The 24,469-nt window shown below is 56.0% G+C and overlaps 2 protein-coding genes across 3 annotated transcripts; one reads left to right on the top strand and one right to left on the bottom strand.

Annotated features, from left to right (window-relative positions):
- The first annotated feature begins 726 nt into the window (after positions 1–726).
- LOC144931082 (synaptic vesicle glycoprotein 2C-like) lies at positions 727–9,608 on the top strand. Its single transcript, XM_078855014.1, has 13 exons — positions 727–1,721; positions 2,326–2,421; positions 2,721–2,882; positions 2,988–3,150; positions 3,273–3,394; positions 3,873–4,015; positions 4,852–4,941; positions 5,072–5,161; positions 7,754–7,842; positions 8,013–8,158; positions 8,248–8,343; positions 8,569–8,728; positions 9,305–9,608. The coding sequence occupies exons 1-13, from the start codon at positions 1,619–1,621 to the stop codon at positions 9,486–9,488; spliced, it is 1,644 nt and encodes a 547-aa protein (XP_078711140.1). The 5' UTR covers positions 727–1,618; the 3' UTR covers positions 9,489–9,608.
- Positions 9,602–23,357, bottom strand: LOC144931081 (cytoplasmic polyadenylation element-binding protein 1-like). 2 transcript variants are annotated; one of them, XM_078855012.1, is made up of 12 exons: positions 23,229–23,357; positions 20,794–21,025; positions 18,164–18,370; positions 17,346–17,746; positions 16,125–16,479; positions 15,511–15,624; positions 14,628–14,717; positions 13,510–13,646; positions 12,668–12,866; positions 11,773–11,867; positions 11,569–11,649; positions 9,602–11,149 (listed from the first exon to the last, which is right to left on the bottom strand). In XM_078855012.1, exons 2-12 carry the CDS (start codon positions 20,972–20,974, stop codon positions 11,039–11,041), a joined length of 1,971 nt encoding a protein of 656 aa, XP_078711138.1. In that variant the 5' UTR covers positions 20,975–21,025; positions 23,229–23,357; the 3' UTR covers positions 9,602–11,038. The 2 variants fall into 2 exon arrangements, with proteins under 2 accessions (XP_078711138.1, XP_078711139.1); XM_078855013.1 differs by lacking the exons at positions 9,602–11,149; positions 11,569–11,649 and having other exon boundaries at positions 13,510–13,593.
- Positions 23,358–24,469: the final 1,112 nt, after the last annotated feature.

Genomic DNA, 24,469 nt, shown 5'->3' with positions numbered 1-24,469 from the left:
CATGGTTGGCTATGTTCAACATACACGCATAACTGATGATGATAATGATTATGATGATGTATTGTGATGGATCATGATAATGGATCATGACGGATGATTATGGATGGTGATCAATAATGGTGATAAGCTACGGGCCTTCCATAAATGACGTCACGCACCTCGGGGGGGGGGAGGGGATCAGGCATTTGTGACGATGTGTGACGAGGGGGGGGGGTTTGAGAAATTTGACGTCACATCAAAATGCGCAACTTTACATCAATATAGACAACACGTTCTGCTTAATTAAATGGACTCTTTAATAAATATTTTCTCCTACAACATCAGAGTGCAGCGGCACATTAACTACGCACTACAATGACAATAGTTTAAAGCGATTTGAAGCATGTTTTATATATTGGGGGGGGGGGGGGGGAGCAGAGCTTTGTGACGTCATATTTGAGGGGGGGGGTCTGACTTTTTGTGACGCCGTGTGACTGGGGGGGGGGGTCAGAAATCGTCTAAAATCGCGTGACGTCATTTATAGACGGCCCCCTACTCCAATCCGAATGTTTTCACTGATTCATAGTGACGAGTCACGTGCACGGGGCGTCAGGACTACGAGTTAATCGAGGTTCGCGTTTCCATGGTGATGCAGGTTGGCGGTCTTGATGATGAGCGGGGCTGAACGGGGCAGCACCTGGGGGGCGCGCAGTATCCGGGGAGGGGGCAGTACCTGGGATGATGCAGTGCATGGGGGGCACAGTCAATGGGGGGCACAGTAAAACGTCGTATCCGCGGAGGCCAGACACCTCGCACACACAAGTACAGGTACTGTACCATGCATGTGTTGTGTCAAGATGTGTTTGCGGAACGTACTGTATTCAGTTGTGTTCACTGCCCTGCAGAGCCAGTGGTGGAAATTCGAAATTCCTATGACGGGGGCGAGTCTACCCATATAACAACCCTTGTTGACTTCCCCACACGGTGGTACTCATGTGCTGTAATGTAGGAGTGTTGAGCTGAATATATTTGTTAATTATTTTCAATAACGTCATGGACTGGTGTAATGTATCGGCCCGTGTTGTGCAATGCGCGTTGTGTAATGATGATTACTCTGCGGTGACAGCTCCCACGTGGGTGCACGCAGGAGGCGTGGCTACGCCGCGGTTAGCCCCGCAGAGTGGGCGGTGACCAAACCAAACCCCGTCTCCAGCGAGACAGCTCGCCAATCAGAGGCCGATAACCACCAGAGTCCCGCCTCAGGGAGGGACCCGAGTGGAAACTCCGCCTTCCCCGCCGGGAATGTAATTCACCAGAAGCACCGCCCCCTGCTAGGGATCTGACCAATCAGAGGCCAATAAGCTATCAGTAACCCCGCCCTCTAGGAGGGTCTCAGGCTGGAACACCGCCCACTGAGAGATGTCTAATCAATAAGAGAACCCCTGGCTCGGGGAAATGCTCTGCCCCGAACGGGGATCGTGCGATAGAGGCCCCGCCTTTTACTTGGAAGCTGACCAATAGGAGAAGCCCAGAGCCATTAGAGGGCCCCGCCCTTACGAGGATCGTGACCAGAGGCCCCGCCCCGGCAAGGCTTCGGACCAATCAGCGAGCGCGAGCGGCGGCCTGAGCGGCGGCCCAGATGTCGGAGCGCGAGGCGACGCGACCGCTGTTGGGGCTCGCGGGGCCGCGGGCCGCGGAGTGCGGGGACCGTGGGGGCCGCGGGGGCCGCGGGGGCCGGAAGGGTGAGCGAGCCCCGGGAGCCTGTGTCCCTCACCTCCCACCCTCACCCGCTCGGCTGTCCACTCACCCGCTCAGCTGCTTCCTCACCCTGTCAGTCGCACCTCCATGCCCTCTCCCTTGTAACGCTCACCTCATCACACTCCCACACCTCACCTTCACACCGCCTCACCTCATCACACTCCCACACCTCACCTTCACACCGCCTCACCTCATCACACTCACCACACCTCACCTTCACACCGCCTCACCTCAGTACACTCACCTGCACTTTAATCTCCTGCCTCATTTCATCTCCTCACATCCGCAACTTTACTTCCTCGCTCTGATCGGCACCTTGGTCTCCTCACCACTGCACCTCACTTGAGTGTATCCTCATGAATACCTTCACCTGTAGCCGCACCCCTGCGTCTGTACCTTCCTACCTGCTGCTCACCTTCTCTGTCCACTCACCTTCTCCTGACTGTCCCTCGCCTGCCTTCTATCCCACTCGCCTGCCCCCGTGACAGGGAGACCTCTGTGGTTGAGGTCGGGGTTGCTCCCAGGGCCTCCTCCGAGAGCGGTAAACACGGCTGGGCCGCCGCCTGCTGACCTCCCCATGTCCCGCAGGCCCCGGGGGGCCCCGCCCCTCACCAGACGGGGACGCAGAGCCGCTCGACGACGACGACGATGGCTGCTCCCACGAGGAGGCGCTCGAGCACACCGGTGGGTGACCATCTTCTGTCCGTCCCTTCGTCTGTCCGCCCCTTCGTCTGTCCGCCCCTTCGTCTGTCCGTCCATCCGTCCTTCCATCCGTCCTTCCATCCGTCCATCTGGGTGAGTGGATGGGTGTCAGGCTTTGCGTACAACTGCCTGCAGAGGTGTCAGAGCGAGATTGCCTTTGCGGCTGCGTGAGAGACGAGAGCCAACAGCTGGCAGGTGTTTGTGTTCACGGCGAGAAGACCCCAGGCGCTCCGGGTGTCCGTGTCTGTCGGTGACCCCCACCCGATCCGTGCGGCCCACAGGGTTTGGCCGTTTCCACGCCTGGCTTCTGGTGGTCTGCGGCTGGGCCAACGCCAGCGACGCCGTGGAGATCCTGTGCGTGTCCTTCCTGCTCCCAACGGCGCGCTGCGACCTGCATCTTTCCACCGCCGACATGGGCTGGCTCACGGCGTGCATGTTCATCGGTACGCGCCGCACCACGTCGCACCGCGCCGCACCACGTCGCACAGCGCCGCGGGACGAGGCGCTCGCTCGGGTTCTCACCGCGGTGCGTTGGCCCGCGCCGCCAGGTATGATGGTGGGCGGTTGCGTCTGGGGTGCCCTGGCGGACTCGAGCGGCCGCCGCAAGGTGCTCGTCTACTCGCTGGCCGTCAACGGCATCTTCAGCGCCCTCTCCAGCCTCGCCCCCAACTTCCTGCTCTTCCTGCTGATGCGCCTGGGTAGCGGCCTGGGGTGAGTTCCGCCACGCACAGCGCCGCCACCACGCACGGCGCCGCGGGGTGCCGTGTGCGGCGAGGAGAAGAAGCTGCTTGGGTCACGTGACCCCCCCTGTGACCACTGTGGATGTTGTGCAGGGTGGGGGGGTCTCTGCCGGTCATCTTCTCCTACTTCTCCGAGTTCCAGCCACGGCGGTGGCGCGGCGCGATGGTCAGCGCACTCGCCACGTTCTGGATGGGAGGAAACATCCTGGCGGCCGGTAGACCTCACTCACCACGCCCACTACCACCGTGGCCTCTCCCCCACATTGCACTCCATCGCCGCAACCTTACCATCACCACAGACTCGCTACCGCACCCTGACACCATCGCAGCCTCAACGTCTCATCACATCGCCACAACCTCAGCATTGCCACCTCACCATCAGACTACCACAGTCTCTCTACCGCACAGCCATATTCCCTCACCGGCACAGACCACAGCACCCTCTTGTGCGCTGTGCCGGCCTTCAGTGGTTGATTGGTCACAGTACTTGCCCCAAGATCCCATACAGCTACACGGAGAATCGTTATCTGTGCGTGTCGCTGCATGTCACGTTTACAAATGAGACCATCCTGGTTTCTTGAGTCCTCACCTTGGTAAAAAGTCTAAATAAACTCGACGCATTTGTATGTTGTGTGCACTTGCGTGCCCGTGTATATGTGTGCACGTGTGTGCCCCGCGCCTGCGTGTCTCCAGGGCTGGCGTGGTTGATAATCCCGCTGCCGGCGCTTGGTGTGTGGAGCTGGCGCGTGTTCGTCGCCGTCTGCTCCGTGCCAAGCCTGACGTCCAGCGTCGCCTTTGCCTGCTGCCTCCCCGAGAGCCCCAAGTTCCTCATGCAGGTGCCTCGCCACTCAGCTCCTCTCGGCGCTCAGGTGTCCTCGCCTGTGATGGCAGCAGCAGCAGCCGTCCTCTGGCTCAGTAGCTTGAAGCCAATGCAGAGGTCTTCTTGACTTGACAAGAGGGCTTCAGCAGAGAATTCGTGTCGTTTTAATGTTCCTCGTCCTTGGCTGAAGGAGCGCAGCACCCACGGTGGGTTTACTGTGCGGTCCAGAGTTTGGGTTGCATGGCCACAATCGCACCACTTTGGCTGTGTCTTTAATTTTCCATCTAAGATGGAAATGTGCACATCGGCCTGTTGATGTTCTGATGCGGTTGATCAATTCCACCGGTGTCTTCGAGGAGGAATGTCAAAGCCAGGAGATGTGATGTTTGGGTCTCGAATGGGGTATTCATTCCGATGCAGAGGTTGAGTGGCTGTGATAGTGGGCAGTAGTTGGACAGCATTGGTGAGTGCGACCAGGTGGTGCAGAGTGTTGATGCGTAGGTGGTGTGAGTGGGTGGGGTGTGAATCTTGTTCATTTGTATGCCATTTGAAAAGCAACAGAAGAGCTTATAGTGGGTGGTGAGTAATCGTGAATGATCAGTGAGTGGTGGGGTCGATGAGAGGTGAACGTTGGTACGTGAAATCTGTGAGTGCTGACTGGTGAGTGATGAAGAGTGGTGGTGTGGGAGCAGTGAATGTTGGTAGATGGTGTCACCGAGTGGGAGCATGTTGGTTCATGATGTCGTGAGTGGTGAGCGTTTGTACATGGTGCCGGTAGTGGTGAGTGATAAGAGTGGTGGTGTTAGTGTGCCGCTCTCCCTGCTCACCTCTCCCCGTTGGTGTTGCCCCCAGACGGGGCAAGAGGAGGCGGCGCTCGCCGTATTTCGCAGGATCTTCACTCACAACCACCGCAGCATGCCTGGCGCTCGCAGGACCTTCCCGGTTGGAGCAGCACACTCACCCCCTTGCTCGCAGACACGCTGACTCACCCACTCACTCGCCTAGACGCTCACATACTCTCGCTTTCTTTGGTCCGGCGACGGCACCACTGCCCCCTCGCGCTGCACTCCAGGTGAGCCGGCTGGAGGTGAGCGTCTCGGACCGGCACGCGGTGAGCGTCCCCTTGGGGATCCTGGCACAGGCGGCGTACTACTCGCGCATGGTGAGTACCGTGCACACACACACGTAGCCAAGTGAGTAACTGCTGGGCTCTTGGAATGCGCAGCAATCTGTGCTCATATGCAATTGTGTGTCTGTCCGTGACTTGTGTACATGCGTGTGTGTGTGTACCCACGTGTGTATGCAAAACAACCCCCTACCTCCTCGCAGTGCCGGATGGGCAACTCTGTCGTGGACAGTGCTGTGGGGGGAGGGCCAATTCCGATTGGCCTCTCCCCTCATGGCGTCTGTGACCACCACAGTGGCTAAACGGGGGCTCTAGACGGGTGCGAGGGGCTGGTAACCCCTCCACCTTCAATTAATTACCACTAAACCACGACTTAAATATGTAACTAATAAGCTTGTGCCAGAGGCCCCGGGGGGACAGGCGTCTATGACGTCTCCTGGCCAAACCCCAATTGGCGGAGCCAAACTCAACGTTTAACCTACTCACGCCGGCTTGTGCCCGCCCTCACAGTCGGGCATATTTGCGGAATACACCACGCCGCCGTTGACCCTGGCCATTGACCGAGCAACCCAATGTTCCTACCAGCTCCCTCCGCAGGAATGTGTATTTGGTGGGGCTGAAACTGGAGCATGGCACTAAGAGTGCTCCAGTTTCAGCAGCAGCGTCTCCAATTCCTCCTCTGAATGAGCAGCTATTACCAAATCATCGGCATACATAATGTGGTTGACCAATAGGGAGCCATCCCTTGACCACACCCGGGCATTATATCTGTACCAAATGGAAATTCCGCTGGAACAGCTATTGAAGGCTTCACGTACTACGTGGTCAAAATAGATGTTAAACGTGGGAGGACATCCCTGTCGCACCCCAAGGTGTACAAGGAATGGCTCTGACTCCCGGCCACGTAGTTTTACCAGGGCCCGCTCACCATCATGAAGGTCCTTAATGATCGTGAGCAGAGGTTCAGGGACTCCGAAAGCATGAAGAACAACCCAGAGCCCAGGCCTACTGATGTTATCATAGGCCTTGACCAGGTCAATAAAGCAGAGATGTAGGTCTTGTTGGAATTCCTTACACCTCTGCTGTAGCAGACGGAAAGAAAATATGGCATCTGTGCAGGACCGCCCTTTCCTGAAACCGCATTTGGGCTCCGCAAGCCTCTCAGCGTGCCTAGCAAGGCGATGTTTAATAATCCTTGCCAGGACCTTTCCCAGCACACTGAGGAGTGAGATGCCCCTGTAGTTGTTAGTCTGTGCGGTCCCCCTTCTTAAAGAGGGAGACCACCAGGGCATCCTTCCAATCCTGCGGAACCCGTCCAATGGTCCAGACTGTTGTTATGATGTCATGTAGGGCAGTCTGTGCACAAACGCCACCCTCCCTTAGCATTTCGCTTGGGAGATCATCTCTGCCCAGTGCCTTTCCTGGTCTCAGACTCCGGATCGCCTTCAGTACTTCCTCAACAGATGGCACCTCAGCCAGCCACTCACAGGGGGTGACTGCTTCCAATATTTGAGGCACCGCAGCCTCAGCAGGTTCATCCCCACTTTGTGCCACGATGTTTTCCTGGCTGAGGGATTTCCCCTCCCCCAGGACCTCACAGAAATGCTCAGCAAATCTGCAAACCTGTTCCTGGGGGTCGGAGATTGGATCACTGTTTTTTCCCCTGGGCAGTGCGCTCATGATCGGCTCCAGTTTAACAGCAGAGGTCTCACTCCGAATCAGTCGAGCGGCAATATCTTTTCATCGGTTGCGTAACGCTGTGTGGAAGCTACCTGGTCTGTCGCTCCGCATTAAGCTTCAGGTCTTCTCGGCCACAGTCATTCCCTCCCTTCTCTACGCTTGCGAAACGTGGGCCCCCCTAATGGAACATCTTCGCCGGTTAGAAACATTTAGGCTAGCCTGCCTACGATCCATCCTGGGTTTAACCAGGCTGGATTGTGAGCTCACAAATCCTTGAAAGATCTGGGCAAGCTCCCATCGGTGAGCTCCTCCGGCAGGCAAGGCTGCGTTGGCTGGGTCATGTAGCCCGCATGCCCAGCCACCGCAGGCCTAAACAGCTTTTGTTCGGCCGGATCGAGGGGGCTAAGCGGGCGTGGCACGGGCTAGAGAAGAGATGGAGTGATGTGGTACAGGAGGACGTGGAGCTGAGTGGACTTGCCAATGACTGGTACCAGCGGTGTCAAGGTCGGCCTCTGTGGAAGAGGCTCATGAAGGACGCTACTGGGCAGTTGGAGGCAGTCGCCCTCCAACAACGGAGGGCGGAGGAGCGAAGCTCACAACAATGAGCGGAGCGCCGGGTGGCTAAAGCGCAGCAAGTTAGCACAGTAGGGGGCACAGGTGGTGCATCAGCCAGTCATCTCGGTCATCTCAGTCAGTCGACCCGTGGCACCTGGGTCTGCCCCGTGACCTCCCGTCAGCGGGCGTTTGACACTTCGTGGCCTCAAGGTGCATGTGCGCCTGGCACAGGCGTCGTGGTGATGTCACCGCCATTTAGTGGCAAATGGCGGTTGTATGCAAGCCTGCGTGCTGGTCTGTGTGCATGCATGCGTGCCCGAGTCCCCGAGTGCCAATGCCCATGTGCATACTTTGTGTGAACATGTCCTCATGTCCCCACCTGCCCGTGTCAAGATGGTCGGCCGCCTGCGCAAGATGTTCTGTGGGTCACTTGGGAGGCGCAGCTGGGCGCTCTCTGCCATCTTCTTCTCAATCTCCTTCGGGTGTGACCACTCACCTGACGCCTCACCCCACCCCATTAAACCACTCACTCGTGTGTGCATTGCAGTGGTTGCAAAGTGGGATGTGGTTTAGTGTGGATAATACGTGCTATGGGGTGTTGGTGGTGCGGTGCAGGTACAATGGGCTGTGCGCTGATGGTGTGGTGGTGCAGGTACTATGGGCTGTGGATGTGGCTGCCCGAGTTGTTCAGGAGGAGCGAGGAGTACGGAGGCTCTCCCTGCTCTCCTCCCCGCGGTAACCACACGGATGTTGCCAGTACAGGCAACTGGACATTCTGTTACCCCGTCAAGACAATCGGTAAGCTCGCCAGACCATATACTGTGGGTACTGTGTGCATACCTTATAGCCTGCCGGCTTGTAATTGTGTGTGCTGTGCATTTATGCAGTGTACATGGACGGGTTCATCACAGCCGCTGCCAACCTCCCTGGGAACATCCTCAGCATCCTGCTCATGGGCCGTGTAGGGGGGCGGCTGCTGCTGGGTAAGGGTGCCTGCGGTGGTAGGGGCTGTGGGATAACAGCTTGTGTGGTGCAGTGGTTTGCCCACTGGGTGCTAAATCTGAACAGGTCATGGGCCACCCAGTCTGGCTCTTATAAACAAACACCTGGGTGCCATTTGTGGTGCCTTGCCACGCACCCCCTGCCTTCACAGCACTTGCCCCAGCCGCCTGTTGAGGCAGATATTCTGGGGACCTGTGTGTGTGCAGGGGCAAGCCTGCTGCTCTCTGGGGGCTGCGTGTTCCTGCTGTGGGCTGTGCGCACGCGGCTGCAGAGCTTGGCTGCAGCGTGCCTCTTCAGCGCCATCTCTGTGGTGGCATGGAATGCGCTGGATGTCATTGGCATCGAGATGTACCCCACCATGCTACGGTGACCCCCCCCCCCCCCTACAACTTAATGTATTTTTTTTTGGATTAGGGCAGCATCAAGTCCACCATCTGGCTTAGTCACAAATGATAAAAATCACTTTTGAGTGTTCAAGTCACCCTTTATTCTTTCAGCTCACCAAGTTGAATTATCACAACCAACATTTTGCAAACATGAGCAATAACCCAACAATTGCATTTACAGTTGCACTTTATTTCGAAATGCCAAGGCATTTGTTTTTGCTCAGGATTTCTGCTTCACTTTGTACTTGCTTTTAACATTTAAAACGACCATCCCTGGTCTCTTGAAGTCCTCACCTTGAACTGCATCCCAGGATGAACATGTCTGGTTCCATTAGTCACCAAGGACATTGGCCTTGGATTAAAAAAAGTGGGCAGTAATTGGCCACAATTTCCTATTTTTTTCCTGCCCTTTCCATCTCAGAAGGTTAACTCCAACATTCTGGGTTATTTTACCAACTGCAGCACCCATCTGTGCAGTACCAAGTCTCCACTTCCTGGGTGCTGTTCTCTGGTCTGTGCTGCAGCGACCTGCTCATGCCATGCATGTGCTTTGCAGGTCCAGTGCGCTCGGAGTGTTCACCGGGGTGGCACGCATCGCTGCCATACTTGCCAGCCTGCTGTTTGGCGCGCTGCTGGAGACCAGCTGCACCGTGCCCATCCTGCTCATCGCTGCACTACTCGTGTGTGGCAGCGTCGTGGGCTTGTGCCTCCCTGAGACCAAGAACTCAGAGCTGCAGTAGGGAAGGGTGGTGTGCCTTCTACACCAATCACTTGCACTTTGTGACAGTTGTCAGATTTCCACTTTTGTAAACTTGACACTCGTTTTTACATTCCATGTAAAATAAAATCTGAGTGAATGCGTCGAGACTTCTCACCTGGCAGTTCTGTCTCTTGGAGTCTGACATTGACAGTCATCCCATTCAAAGTTCGATGTTGAACTTGTTTTGCACGGGGTGTAGCCAAGTGCTTATTGGAGGTGCACAGGGAAGGACAAACTAAACCCAGAAATCAGGGGAGCCAATTAGTAGAAACATTCCAATTTCCACACCAGTGGTGATGTCACTCCCACAGGAACCCCACCAGTACAAACACTGCCATGCTAGTCACCACGCAGACTTTTTTTTGCATTTTATTTTGCTTCATGTGCGAGAAACGTCCTTCAGAACCCAGAACTAACGTCACCAAACCGTGAGGTAGAAGAGCTGCAAATCAAATCGCGCTCTTGAACACTTTAAACAAACACTTAAGTATTCTGCATCTGGCAAAATTCAAATATTTTTTGTATATAAACAATCAACTTTTTTCTCATATATCTCTCCCCCACCCCCCTGCCCCACCCTTCCCTCAAAGCTTAAACAAAAGCTTAAAAAGCAAACTTTGTAAACGAAGTGGCAAAAATGTAACTGTTAAGGCTTAATAATATTCACCACGTCTTCCGGTCTACTAAAAAAATCAACCAAAACAAACCAGGGTCAAAGTGGTGCATCGCGTGGGCCACGTGTAACAGTGGCGGCGGCCAGGAACCCCCCCCCCCCCTTTCCCAACGCAGCCCTGCAAAAACATCTCCCTGTGCAAATTAAAACGTGCGTCTTAAAAGGAAAGCACGGCCGCCATGCGCAGCCGCCACGCACGGCCACATAGATTCCCCATCCCGCCCTGGTCGCCCCCACCATCATCACCGGTTCCCACTGCGTCGCTGCCAGGGAGCGGACCACCCCCCCCCTGCAGGCGAGGGCCCGACTTGCGGTTTAAAAATGAACGTGTAAAATGAAGCCAATCGTCATCATCTGTGAACAGAAGCCGATAAAACTGGGAGCCACTGTACTCGAGACGGCTGTGGTCATGGTTAAGAAATGCTCAAAAGCCTCCGAACAACTAATTTCTTCTTTTCCTCGTGAACGCCATTTCCACCGATAGGCAATACGTATAATATATAACTTTCAAGAGTTGAATTTCTTCCTGAGTGAGCAAGCAGAGACTACGAGGCTTGGCATGCTGCGGTTTACGTTTTGGTTGCTCGTTTAGAGTCGGCGTTAAGGAGCCGCCGACAGAGGTTGAAGCGCGCTAAAATTCAACGCTACACTCGCAGCCGGTGGGGTTTCCTTAAAGTGTTAAAAAGATGGCCGAGTCTCGTCGCGAGCCGCAATGAACCGTACGCGGAGACCCAGGGGAACCGAGCGGCACCACCGTCGCCGCACACCCCACGCACGCACGCGGGCATGCGTGCGTGGGCGCAGGCGGGCGGCGGCACCGGAGGCTGGGGCGCCCCCCCCCACCACCACCTCCCTGCTCAAATGAAGTCGCGGCTCTTCTGGTTGCGCATGAGCGGCTGGTGGTGCCGCAGTGTCTCCAGGGAATGTTGCCAATGCCAGCAGGACTTGCAGAAGTACTTGAAGCAAGCCTGGGGGAAGAGCAGCCGAGGGACCACACCCCTCATCAACTATGTTTGAGAACCGCACCGTTTTTATAGCGCAGGACTATCACCTAGGTGCTGGATAGTCTTCCAGTAGGGGGCGATGCTGTCGTGTCATCCCATTTAGTAACTTAAAAAAACTGTCAAATTTGGGCTGACAGCACAATAGCTTACTACCGATTTCAAATGATCCCACAGGATATTTAGTGTTCTCTGTGAAGCAGATGGCATGTAGGGTTTTATGGTTGATACGCACACCGCAATAACCAGGGAGGCCTGGATACAAACTGCAAACCTCTGCAATAAGCGGGGAATTTGGTAGCACTGGGCCTTGTCAGTCGAGACATTTCGCAGTACCACATTCGCAAACATACATTAAAACACACTAATGCGAAACGGGACTGTACCATCTCACGGCAGAAGTAAGGGCCAGCCTGCGAGCAGCACAGCTGGCAGATGGACTCTTCCAAATACGGATCCACCTGGAGCTGCAATGAGACACGCACAAACGCGAGGGGTCGACACCAGCGCAATGCAGAGCCTCACCCACTCGTGGCACAGGCAATGTGGCAAGAGCAGAAAAACTGGGTGGGGGGGCAGCACCAACAGACCTTCTTGGTGAACTTGGGCGTCTTGATCTCGATGAAGGCAGCGTTGACGGCCTTCATGTAGCTCTTGTGATTGTTGAACGTCACGCGCCCCGAACCTGCAAACACGATAAGGGGAGGTGGCGCACGTCACGCTGGGCGTGCCAGAACCACATGACAGGGTACACAACGCACAGACCGCGTGTGGACGCCGTACAAGGGGGCAGGGGTATGGCTAAATTACGCCAAAGGGACAAGTCTGAGAAATGATCACACGCAGCATCAGCTCGCAGGAGCGGCATCGCCACACATCCAGAAGTGGACCAACACTGGTGAACCCCAAGTGTGCATGCCCACCACACCAATCCTGGATACGACGATAGTCGTAGCAGCATGCGAGCAGGATGCTGCAAATGCAGTAGCCAGAGTTCAATTCCCATTCACAGCTGGAATTGGTGACATATACGAACTGGTCTCAATTGGCTGCGCGTCATGGACTACTTGGAGGGATGTGTAAACATCAGCACTGGGCAAAGGAAGCCCCCCACCTGCCCCCCATGTTCCGTACCATCCTTAATAGGTGCTTGCTAACAGCACTTTTTAGAATAGTTCATTATGGCCATTCTCTTGCGCATGGGCAGCAATGTTCAGGAGCTAAATTCCAACATTGGAGGGTCTCAGTCACAAAGGGGACTTCATGAGAGAGTTAGTGTTGTGCTGTTTCTTAATTAAAGGAGGCGACAGTGGTCCACTATACAGTTCGTTTAGGTTGCATGGCGACAGTTGCATTACTGTGGCTTGCGATTTCTTTAAATTTGGAGGAGCTGTGCCCATTAGCCTGATGATGTTCAGATGCTGTTGGTTACACCAGTATTTTCGGGAGAGCCTTGTAGGAGCAAGAGTGCGTGGCGATCGTCACCAATGGGGTAGCGGTGCTTGTCCGTGTCAATGCCAGCGTAGACGACACCACCAAACAGGTCGTTCATGATGGTGGTGAGGCCCTCTGCATTGAGCATGCCGTGCAGTGCACCCACAAACACCGTCTTGCTCGGGTCCAGGCGCTGCGATTGACTCCGCACGTAGTTGCTGTCCGACAGCACCCAAGGGATCACTTGCACCTGCGGCAGGATGGTGGGGGGAGGGCCAGGTCAAGGGGAGGGCGGGGCATCCAGTCACGGTTGGATGAATGTTTCCCTGCAGCAGCAAGTTAACCGAATATACTTCACTTCCCTGCACTGCCGAAGGGAGCAAGCACAGATAGAGCACTGAAAGGGTACCGCTGTTCTGACAAACTCACTTGCGATGCACGCCAATTCACGCATGGGAGAAGCATAAACAAGTTACATGCATTATCAAATAAACAGAACCATACAAACAAGGAGAGAAACAAGCAAAGCAACTGGAGGTCATGCAAGACAGAATTAGTTCCTCCAAATAACCACGACCATGAGTTGACCGATGATTTGAATCAGGCTGTGGGGGGGATGGGTTACAAAAGATGAGTGGAGACACGCTTTAGGGTGAAAGGAGAATAACCAAGGTGAGCATGGAGGATCTGGATTTGAGACCGTGCCGGTGCAAGAAGACGACGAGCTCCGAGATGACATCGGGGACGTGGGATGGATATTGCAGTGTGAGATGAAAATGATTTGAATTGTGGAGCGGGTAGGGAGACTCATTAAGACTCACATGTCACCATTCAGGGTCCCCCCAATTGGGGTCCCACCCCCCAACTGCGCGGCACTCCCACGTCCCCCTCACCTCCTTGCAGCGCATTCGACGCGACGACACCTTGTAGTAGTAGTCTCCGCAGCCGTCGCTGCTGCGGAAGTCGTGGGTGCAGGCCTGGAGCAGCGCACGCACCGACTTCTCAGACTCAAACAGGATGTACACATAGCCTGCGACACGCATGTAGGTACAGGAGCGCACGCATAGACGGACACGCGTCAGTGAGGGACAAACCCAGGCAAGCCGCAGCTCGTAAGGAAAGGTTGGCGGTGTCGCTCGCTCCACAAATTCAAATTCCCATCATCCATCCAGCCCCCTCCCACCAGGTTCAATTGGGTTAGCGGGAGAAGGGCGAATTGTATTCTTTTACCACCTGCACCATGGTTGCAGAACACCACAGCCAACACAAGTTTATTCATGATAACATGGCCAAACACCACTCGCGCACACTGCTCCCAACACCCACCACTCGCGCTTCCCCTGGCAGCAGCTCGAACAACCCCTGCACTGTGAATTCAACCATTGTTAGAAATACATCGCGATTTTAAGTCAAACACCGAAATTATCTTAGTATGTGTGGAAACTCCAACTCCCCCCCCCCCGCCACTACATATACAAATTTTGTTTGCTTGAACGTATACAGCGATGGCTATAACAACTTCAACTACATACTCGAAATGCAAAAAGCAGAGTCTGCATCCATGGGATCTAGACTTGTTGAATGCCACCTCAAGGAATGGGGGGGGGGGGGGGGGGGGGAGGTGGGAGGACCCCCTTAGACCTTCCCAAACTCACCCAGAGGGGGGGACAAGAGGCAATTTGTCTCGGGCCTCACCAAAGAGGACGCCACCAAAGACCAGTTTTTTGCGACCGTCGCTTATAATTCAGGGGACACCATGTGGGAATTCTGCCAGTGATCTCCAGTACTTAGGCCCAGAAAACTCTGGCTTGGTCTTGGATACCCCTGCCTCCCCCTCTGGGACCGTAGATGCCGCCGCCGCCGCCACCACCACCACTACCCCCGTGCTCACCGTGCAGCGATGACGTCACACTGTGCAGCACCACATCATGGGGGTGAGCGGGGAGGTGGCAACAAGTAACAGAAGAGTTCGTACCAGAGCCTCTGCACGCATTACCTTTGGGCATATTACCTTTGGGTGGGTAGCGCGGGTGTTTGCCATCCTTACCCGGCCACTCCACACTCACCGAACCAAACATCTTGAAGCAATTGATGAGGCCGGCTGTAAAGAGGCGAGACAACATAATGAGCTCAGCGCGTCACAAACAAGACGGACGTGCTGGCAAGGGGCCCCCCCCCCCTTGCCACCAAACACCAGGGCCGGCCACCACCACAGCTGGCCCCCACCGACCGCCGCAGTGGTCAGATGTCAACTGCCTCGCCTGGTATACAGGATGTTGTGGGTTCGATTTCAACCCTGACGCCTGTGTATTTGGAGTTTGTGTGTTCTCCGTGGTAGTGTGAATTTTTATAAAGGTCATGTGGGTTTTTCCCCTCCACATTTAGAAAGGCATTTAATCTCTACAATGTACTTCATTGGGCTATCAGTTGTGGCCAGGTCGCTTCTGAAAAAGCAGCAATATAGCTCGGTGGGCCTTGCCTGGTATAAAATCAATAGAGCGCAACTGTCTGCCAATAATCTTCACCCGATTCCACCACTTATGTTGAGCACTCGGGTCTACCAGACTTTTGTCTCACCCATTGTTAAACCACCACACGCGTTACAGGAAGGGTTGGCGTGGTTAGCACCACACCAGGCTGCCTTCATCTCCCCATCACGGACGTTCACACAACAAGCTCAAGGCCATGTCCACCAAGGGGAGGGCCAATGAACGGTCCAGATATCAGCACCGGGAGCAAAGTCCCAAGCGCCGACCGCTGCGGCCCACGGCATCGCCAGCGTAACCACGTGCTACCCACGGACGCGGTGTATGAGGGCACTTACGTCACCCACGACTTGGTCGCAGGGAGACGGGTCTGAAATAGTAGGGGGGAGGGTGGGGGGGGTTGCGTACCTTCGGTGATGTCCCAGGGAACGCCACCGAGGAACACCTTGGGGGAGAAGATGGGACTCTTGTGGCTGCGTGGGGGCAGCTGGCCGCTCCACGTGCACGTCGCCTCGCTCACCGCTGCACACCGCACACACCACATTGCCCTCTCACAAAGCAGGCCATGACGCACGCGGATGCGGTGCAACGCATTGCACGTGGTGTAGTGAATAGGGCACGTTCCACACCGCGGGGTATTGTACCCCATGGGCTTGTGCCACATGGTGCACCCAACACCCTGCACATCCACCAACCCCGCAACCTTCCCCCGTACCCCAAGACCGCGCACATCTTCCAGTCTCATCGGCATGCTGGCCGCTACTTATTAGTTTGCCAAGATCGTTCCTACAGGGTCCTACAATTGCCACGAGAAGAGGCCCTTGCAGCAATGGCGCCACTGGTGAACGCGACGGGTGCAGTGGGCGAGCGTGGCGTCATGTGGCCGGTTGCCGTGGCGGCCACATCGCGATTCCACATCACGCGTCGTTGCGGGTGCCACATGGCGAGACGGATTGCGGCCGGAGGAGCACCGAGAAAAGTCGAGACATTGGCGAAGCACTCATCCCCCTGGTCACCCTCACCGGCCGCCTGGCGGTGGAGCCGCGCCTGCTGCTCGATGCTGTAGGGGTCGTTCGGGCTGTAGAAGTTGCCCCAGCCCGACCAGCGCCGATCCAACAGCAGCCCGGCACTCGGCCCCCCGGCAGCACCGCCGCCCGCAACGGCGGCCGAAGGGCTGTGAGCGCCGAGGCCGGCCAGGGCGCCGGCGCCCATCAGGCCTCCCATGCCGCCGCAGGCAGCCATTGCCGCCAGGCTGCTGAGGGTGGTGCTGTCGAGGCCGGCGTCCTCCTCGGCGAGCGGGCTGAACGGGCGGCACAGCAGCTCCTTGTTCTGGGTCAGGAACGGCGAGTAGAGCGACGGGGAGATGTGCAGCCCTGACTGAACCACACGCAGGTAGACACACAAATGTACGTGTACACCCGTGCAAACAAGTACAGGCATACAGCCATTCGCCCACCAAGCGGCGGTAACATTTTTTGTACTTGGCTCGGTGCATCATGAAATCAAGTTGTGTTGAAGGCTCGCTGATAGGTCGCGAGACAGACCAAGGTGTTATGGGTAGCATGAGACCACGGGCAGATGCACCACCAGGGCTCCCCACTGTGCCAACTTATGTTTTTGCTGCCCAGGGCTCCAGCCTGTACTGTACCCCTGGTTTAGCCTCCTCTATTAGGCCAAATAGAAGCTGCTTAAGGCATGTGCTGGCTGGGCATGTGGGCTACTTGACCAAGCAAACATCCTCACCTTCCAGAGGAGCTCACCGATGGGACTATACAGATCTTTGAAGGATCTGCAAGCTCTCACAAACAGGTCAAGCCTGAATTTTTCAAACCAGTGCAATCCTAAAAAGTAGAGCCATTGGCCAGGGAGCTTCCAAAGCATTATGCAGCCAATTAAAAGATTCCACTCAATCGATTCAGAGCGAGACCTTTGCTGCCAAAGCGGAGCTGGTTATAAGCACACTGCCCAGATGTGGAAACTTCTCTACTCTCCACAACTGCTCCATCGCTCATGGCGAGTTGAGGGGGTGGCGTATAAGATGACAAAATACCCAGGAAGGTCTTTTTGTGGGGCTGAAAGACCCTGTTGTTCCTCAGGCGCAGCCACACTCACTAGCTGTGCATTTAATAGATGACCAAATCAACAGCTCGCCAACTTAAAAATTTGACATCCGGCCGCCCCCACACCCACGTGCCATGCGGCTACGGTAAAGGCACCAGTAGCAGTGCGCCATGTGGTCTTACCACAAGGTCGTACATCTCCGAGCCGGAGCTGAAGCCGCTCGTGTCAGAGTCAGCGGGGCTGGAGGACCGGGAGTCGCTCACGCCGCCGGCCTTGCCGGTACGGGGCAGTCCCCCGTGCATCGCCACGAGCACGGGCGCAAGGTCCATGCCGCTGCCATCGTCCCCGCGGACACCCTGCAGACGGCCCAGTGGCCCCAGGCTGAGAACCCTGCTGAGGGCGTCTCCCCCGTCGTCAGAGAATCCGCGGGCCCCCTGGTGGATTCCTCCCCCGTGGCCCACCCCGCAACGGCCTCCGGGCCCCATCGCGCCGGGGGGGAACCCCCGCCGGGGCAGGGGGTAGCCGCCCACCCCTCCATCGTCGCAACCTCCACCTCCGCCGCTCAGATCACCCAGGCCGAGACCTGAAAAGGAGCACGGCGCCACAAAGTGGCGGAAGTACCTTGTGGTGAGGACGGTGGGGGGGCCAAGACGACACACGCACCGCCTAGCACAACTTCTCGAATGACATCGTGACACTGCGGTCAAGTTGTTCACCCTCTCTCGTGCCATCGAGTCCCTAGAACAGCTCACACGACTAATAAGGGCAAAGGGGCTTCCTGCGCTTGTAGCTCAGAGCCCTAAGGCAGCAGTCATGTCGCTGCTGCACACAAAAGCCCCAACACTGACACGCGTACAAATTAGCACCTACCACCTCTGTGGAAGGCCCAGGATTGGTTCAAGGATGTAATTTAAGTGAATATTTCAAACAACTTCAGAAAATCACATTAAACTCTAAAAGAGAGGAGACAAGGGGGGGGGGGGTGTATGGGTCTGCTGACCGAGGGGAGTGCTGGTTACATCGAGGCTGCCCCGGTGGTATGGGAGATGGTTCCGGGGGGAATCCCACGAAGGGGGGCCACCCCCACTTCCCCTGCAAAACCCTGGTGGGGGGTCGGGGGGGCCCGGCATGGAGTCCATCAGGGAGGGCGTCACATCAGGGGCCATTGGGAACATGTCCGACAAGGAGCTCCACGGCATGAGGCAGTCTGCAAACACACATGCACGAGAAGACACACAGATGAGAAAGTACGTACAAAAGACGCCCCCCCCCCCTCCCCGTATATCCTTTAGACTGTTGGGGCAAGTATTGTTCGCAAGTACCTATGATGGCTGGCACTGCACGCAGGAGTTGGTTGGCCAGCTCCACACCTGACACCTTTTGTCTCCCCCCCCAGTGCTCATGTTTACACAATGCAACTCAAGACAGTTGATCCAGTCATTGGAACACGCGTCACAGGGTCTGTAGTACAGGGTTGCAATTCATGGCACTACCGCTCCCCATAATGTGTATGCACCCGCGGCACGTACCAACATGCGTGCACTCACCAATTTGCACAACGGACACCACGTGACGATCCCAAAACAGTTAAGACACAGGAGTTCACGACGGAGGTAACGGCATCCGACGCGGGCACCATCCCGTGGTGTTTATGCTGTACCCAGTCTGTATGCAAGACAAAGCTTAAGGAGCAGTGAGCAGGGCAGCCAGCCAAGTGCTCCGGGGACCAAACCGCACGCTGCACTGCACCCCTGCAGTGCGAGCACCACCAACACCGCAAAGGCACCGCGAGGACACTGGCAGTAGCAAATCCTCCTGGGATACCACGCACCAAATGGCATTGTTTAAACACGCACAGACACAGCACAACATTAGCCAATGTTGCACTCGTACCACAGACACTCCGTACACCTCACACATTTACACTCCACCACAGACCACTCGCAGCACCATCCACTCAATCCCAAAACACATACCAAACAGTCGCAGCTTCCAGCACACACATCCCTTACTTTTACAATAAATGCAAATGATACTCATGCTCTCAACACGCTTTTACTGCACAGCTTTTGGCGCACACTAACACCACATCCCCCACACGCTCTGCGCACAGAGCCATGACTTTGCAGTAAAGAGAGAAAACCTTGCCAAGGCTGCATCACTCTGCGGACGAATGCTTGCAGCTCCTGAAAGCTTCTGTGGCGCAGCTCGAGGGCACCGCTTTGCTGCATCCACACAGCAGCGGCACGCGCATGCTGCAACTCGCCACCACCACCAGTCAAGCGCACATGGCAACACTAGCGGGGCTGCCAGCAATGGGCAGTTGTGGGGCGCTCTGCCCTACAGGGGGAACGCGATGGAGCGAGGGCGGCACACGTGCCACAAATCGGCAGCGCCGTCAGCACCCCACCCACTCCCCCCCCTTCCCCCCACAGGGCTGCCCTTACTCAGCACCCAGCTTTAGGCATTAACATTGTCAGCTCATAACATCCAGCCCTGGAGCACGCACAAACACGGCAGCACCCGCAGAAAGCCCACAAGCCCAAATCCGTGGAAATAAAAAAAAATCAAGAGGGAGATGAGCGATCACAAGTCAAGAGTCCCGGCTGCAGCAGCAGCAGCAGCAACTCACAGCAGTGGCCGTGAACGACGTCGCAGCCTGGCGACCTGCAGATGGAGCTGCAGCAGACAGCCAACCCGGCGAGCAGCGGCTGAGCCAACTGCGTTGTGCGCGGGGCGCTGTGCTGCAGCGCTGACGCAGCACCGCCGGAGGACCATGTGTGCAGTGACTCACAATCACATTCGCCAGCGCTTTTCATCAGCAGCCATCTGGCACTGCTCCGCTAGCGCATTCCCAGCCGACAAGGGGGGGGGGGGGGGCGCAGGCCTCTGCGCTGCTGCAATCGCGGTGCCACCTTCACCTTCAGGAATACCGGCGGCGCTGCTGCTGCAGCAGTCCCCCGCATTTAACCAGAAACACCGACAACCGTCCATCCATCCCAACGCTACCAGCTTACAGGGCGGCCTCCAAGTTAAAGCGAGGACATGAACTTCAAGGGCAAACTTATTTCCTTCATCGCGATTCGTGGTGCTATCGCCCAGCAGCACCAGCGGTCAACATGACGGTAATAGCAGGGAGGGCATTTGGTCAGCCCAGCGCCACCTTCATTTCACCAGCTAGACCTCAACCCCTGCCCCCCTCACAGCCGCATCACCAGGGGAAGGGAGGACAGCCCAACAGAGGCCAGCACCACGACAAACTTTATAAGCCACAGCTCCATGACAAAGTCACTGCTTGGCTCGCACCACCCCAATTGGGAATTCCTTCCAGTCACCATCTCTTGCTAGCTCTTAAAATCACTTTCCTCAATTCAAAAACGTATCAACTTTCATCCATCACAATTTATATAGCTCTATGTTGTTGGCAGTTTGACATTTTAGGCCTTTGTTCCTGTGATCAGCAACTGTTCAATCATGTAGACTGGGTCGCACACAAATGCACTCCCCCACTCCTTCAGAGTTAGCACAACCACTGAGGTTTAGGCCTCACCCCTCAGTATTAACACAACGCTCCCCCCCCCCACCATCGTCCCCACAACCTCCCACCACCGTAAAACCAGCAGCACTCACCGCGCAGGCCGGTGGTGCCGAGTTGCACTCCCTGCAGGTCCAGAGCACTGTCCAGCAGACTGCTCAGATGCATGGCCACGTCAGAGTCCGGGCAACCCAGGGCCTCCCTCCCCCGGAAACCCCCAAGGGGGTCATGGGAGTCTTGCCCCCGCAGACCCCCCATGGGCTCGCGGGCATCCATGTCGCACGGGCGCTCCAATGCTCCCCGCCGTTCTTCTCCCTCAAATGCATCCTGCACAGGGCAATGGCCGTCATTACACGAGACCGTCAACAGGAAAAGGTGCAACAGCAAATCGCTTGCTTGTGTTACCACTTGCAAAAGGGGCCTCTACTACAGGGAAGCGTTAGAGGTCCACTTTAGAGATGGGTATTTGGCCTACTCTTCCACAAAAAGGTACATTCACAGCCCATTTGTCAACCCACCACTGCTGTGCAAAGGCTTCCCCCACGCGTGGGTCATTGGGGTTACTCAACCATACTTCACACTGGTCAGTGCAGTTTGGTGAAGCTGGAAAGCATAGATGAGAAAGTACAGTACAAACATTTTGTCTGCACTGCCCTCTTGCTCACAAAGCACAGGCATGCAGCGGTCAATGACAACCTAGCATGTGGTGGTCCATCCAGGCTTGAGCCTTCTTAGCTTCCAAGCGCTGATGGCATAAAATCTGGAATGTGGCCGGCCATTAGGCACAGCGAGTACTCTTCAATTACCCAGGATGCCACCTCGGACGTTTGGCCAAAGCTACGCGTGTAGGGCATACGCGACGACAACAGAGTATGCAGAGAAAACGCATGCAAACAGTATGCCGAACTTCCTTTGTACCGTATGTAGACAACAGTGCTAATCAGAGATGTATACGGGGGGGGGGTGGGCCACAACTCAAAATTCCACACAGATGGATTCAATCCAGACCAAATCCATCGACGCCAAACTGGGTATTCCCAGAATCTCCTATCCAGTCACCAAGGCTAAACTCTGCTGGGTTTGAGATCCGACAGGTTTGGGTGCATTCAGTGATATGGTCTCAAGCATGCGAACTCATGTGCACATACATTCGCACACAAATCACACCAGCCACCGTTTGCCATCAAGTGACGGTGCTGCCACTGCAGACCATGGTGCCAGGCTAGGTGCACGTTGACGACTCAATGCCAAAGAGATCACATGGCAGATCTAAGTGTTATGGGTTAACAGATTGAGGTGACTGGCATAGCATATGCACCACCTGTGCCCAAGCACCCATGAGCAGACAAAAATAATGCAGCCAAAAATTCCACACTACATCATCCGTAAGGCATTCACATTATGGTGCCACCTTTGGCGTCAAAGCAGTGGTACAGAATTCATGTGGTTACTAAACATTAATAAGCAATCATTTGTACGGCAATCACGCCCAAATGGCATCTGCATACATCTACCGAGGGCCTTCACTGTAGCAATGAAATCTCAACTCTGGTCTCAGAGCTGCAAGTCTCCCCCCCACCCATCCCCGATCTGCCAAACAAGAACCAAATCCTCAAACGCACTCTTCAGACCCGACACGTTTCCCATAATTTTTGTAGAGATCGGATGTTATACAAGTTTCCAAAGGAACGCACATACGTTTTGCTACCTTGGGCAGTGCCAACAAGGATAGTAACGAGCCCATGGCTTAACAATGCTTTTCAGGATTAGTGCAATGCATTTACCAGTGACTAAAACACCTATATACAAGAGCTCATGCCGACCAATGCTGTTTATTCCACCACGCCATTGCTTCCTTCTGCAAGTGTACAGGACGGGTCTCAAGAGGGGGAGTTTGTGGAGGGCCTTCGTGTGGATGCGGTCAAATCCTCTGCCAGTCACAGCGCGGCAGGTCTGCCCCATAGCCACCATCGGTTGGTTCCACCGCCCACAAGTCCCCACCGTCTCACGGGGGGCCCAACCACCCCACCCAATTAACCATCCAGGAACTCAAGCCAGTCACCAACTCGCCAAACACACCCACACGCAGTATATTGTAATGCTAAACTTTCACGAGTCGGTGAAAGGCAACGTGGACCAGGGCTAGGTGCGGTCGCGAGGGAGACTGTGGATGGCAGAAAAGATCACCGATGGCAGACAACGCAGCACGAGCAAACCCCCATCACCGCACCCCCCCCCCCCTCAACATCGCCACCTTCCTCATCACATCACCGCTTGCTCCATGCGAAGTCATCAAGGCAGCTGCGCTCCAGAGCAGCGAGGACGGGAGGAGGAGCGAGAGGCCCGGACAGCAGCGCGGCAGTCCCCGCGTTATCAACCCACGGGATCCCCGCTACAATCCAACACCCCCCGTGGCTCGATCCCCCATGGCACCGGAGTTGCTGCTACAATCCCTACAGCACAATCTGGCCCGGTTATCGCCTCGGCGGTCGCCTTCGCGATCCTAAATGATGACCGGGGTGCTCCTCACGGTTCTCAATGCAGACGCGGGGGGGGGCTTCCCTCGCGGGGTCCCCGTCAAGGTCCTCTCGGGGTTCCCGTCAGACCCCCTCGCGGTCCCCGTTCCTATCCGCGCTACTGAATGTAACCACCCCGTGTTTACACCGCGGAATGACGTCACCAGCACGTGGACGCGGGGAAGCGCCACGTGACCGCCGTGGACAAATCAGAGAGCCCCGACCAGAGAGAGGCGTCAACAAGCAGCAGCCACGTGCGCGGCCCAAGGGGCGCGACCCTCACCACCAAGTTCCTCACCACCAAGTCCCTCACCACTCACCACCAAGTCCCTCACCACTCACCACCAAGTTCCTCACCACCAAGTCCCTCACCACTCACCACCAAGTTCCTCACCACCAAGTTCCTCACCACCAAGTTCCTCACCACTCACCACCAAGTCCCTCACCAATCAGTCCAGAGGTGGGACAAAGTCATTGTTATGCAAGTCCAAGTCGAGTCGCAAGTCATCAAATTCATGACTCGAGTCTGACTCGAGTCCAAGTCACATGACTCGAGTCCACACCTCTGCCACTCACCACCAAGTCCCTCACCACTCACCACCAAGTCCCTCACCACCAAGTCCCTCACCACTCACCACCAAGTCCCTCACCACCAAGTCCCTCACCACTCACCACCAAGTTCCTCACCACCAAGTCCCTCACCACTCACCACCAAGTTCCTCACCACCAAGTCCCTCACCATCCACCACCAAGTCCCTCACCATCCACCACCAAGTCCCTCACCACTCACCACCAAGTCCCTCACCACCCACCACCAAGTCCCTCACCACTCACCACCAAGTCCCTCACCACTCACCACCAAGTCCCTCACCACTCACCACCAAGTCCTCACCACTCACCACCAAGTCCCTCACCACTCACCACCAAGTCCCTCACCATCCACCACCAAGTCCCTCACCATCCACCAAGTCCCTCACCATCCACCAAGTCCCTCACACTCACCACCCAAGTCCCTCACCACTCACCACCAAGTCCATCACCACTCACCACCAAGTCCCTCACCATCCACCACCAAGTCCTCACCACTCACCACCAAGTCCCTCACCACCCACCACCAAGTCCCTCACCACTCACCACCAAGTCCCTCACCATCCACCACCAAGTCCCTCACCATCCACCACCAAGTCCCTCACCATCCACCACCAAGTCCCTCACCACTCACCACCAAGTCCCTCACCACTCACCACCAAGTCCC

This window comes from Lampetra fluviatilis, chromosome 3 (genome assembly GCF_964198595.1).
Source record: "Lampetra fluviatilis chromosome 3, kcLamFluv1.1, whole genome shotgun sequence".
NCBI lineage: Eukaryota > Metazoa > Chordata > Hyperoartia > Petromyzontiformes > Petromyzontidae > Lampetra > Lampetra fluviatilis.
The sequence above is the reverse complement of the archived record's forward strand: the minus strand, read 5'-3'. Positions and strand labels throughout refer to the sequence as shown.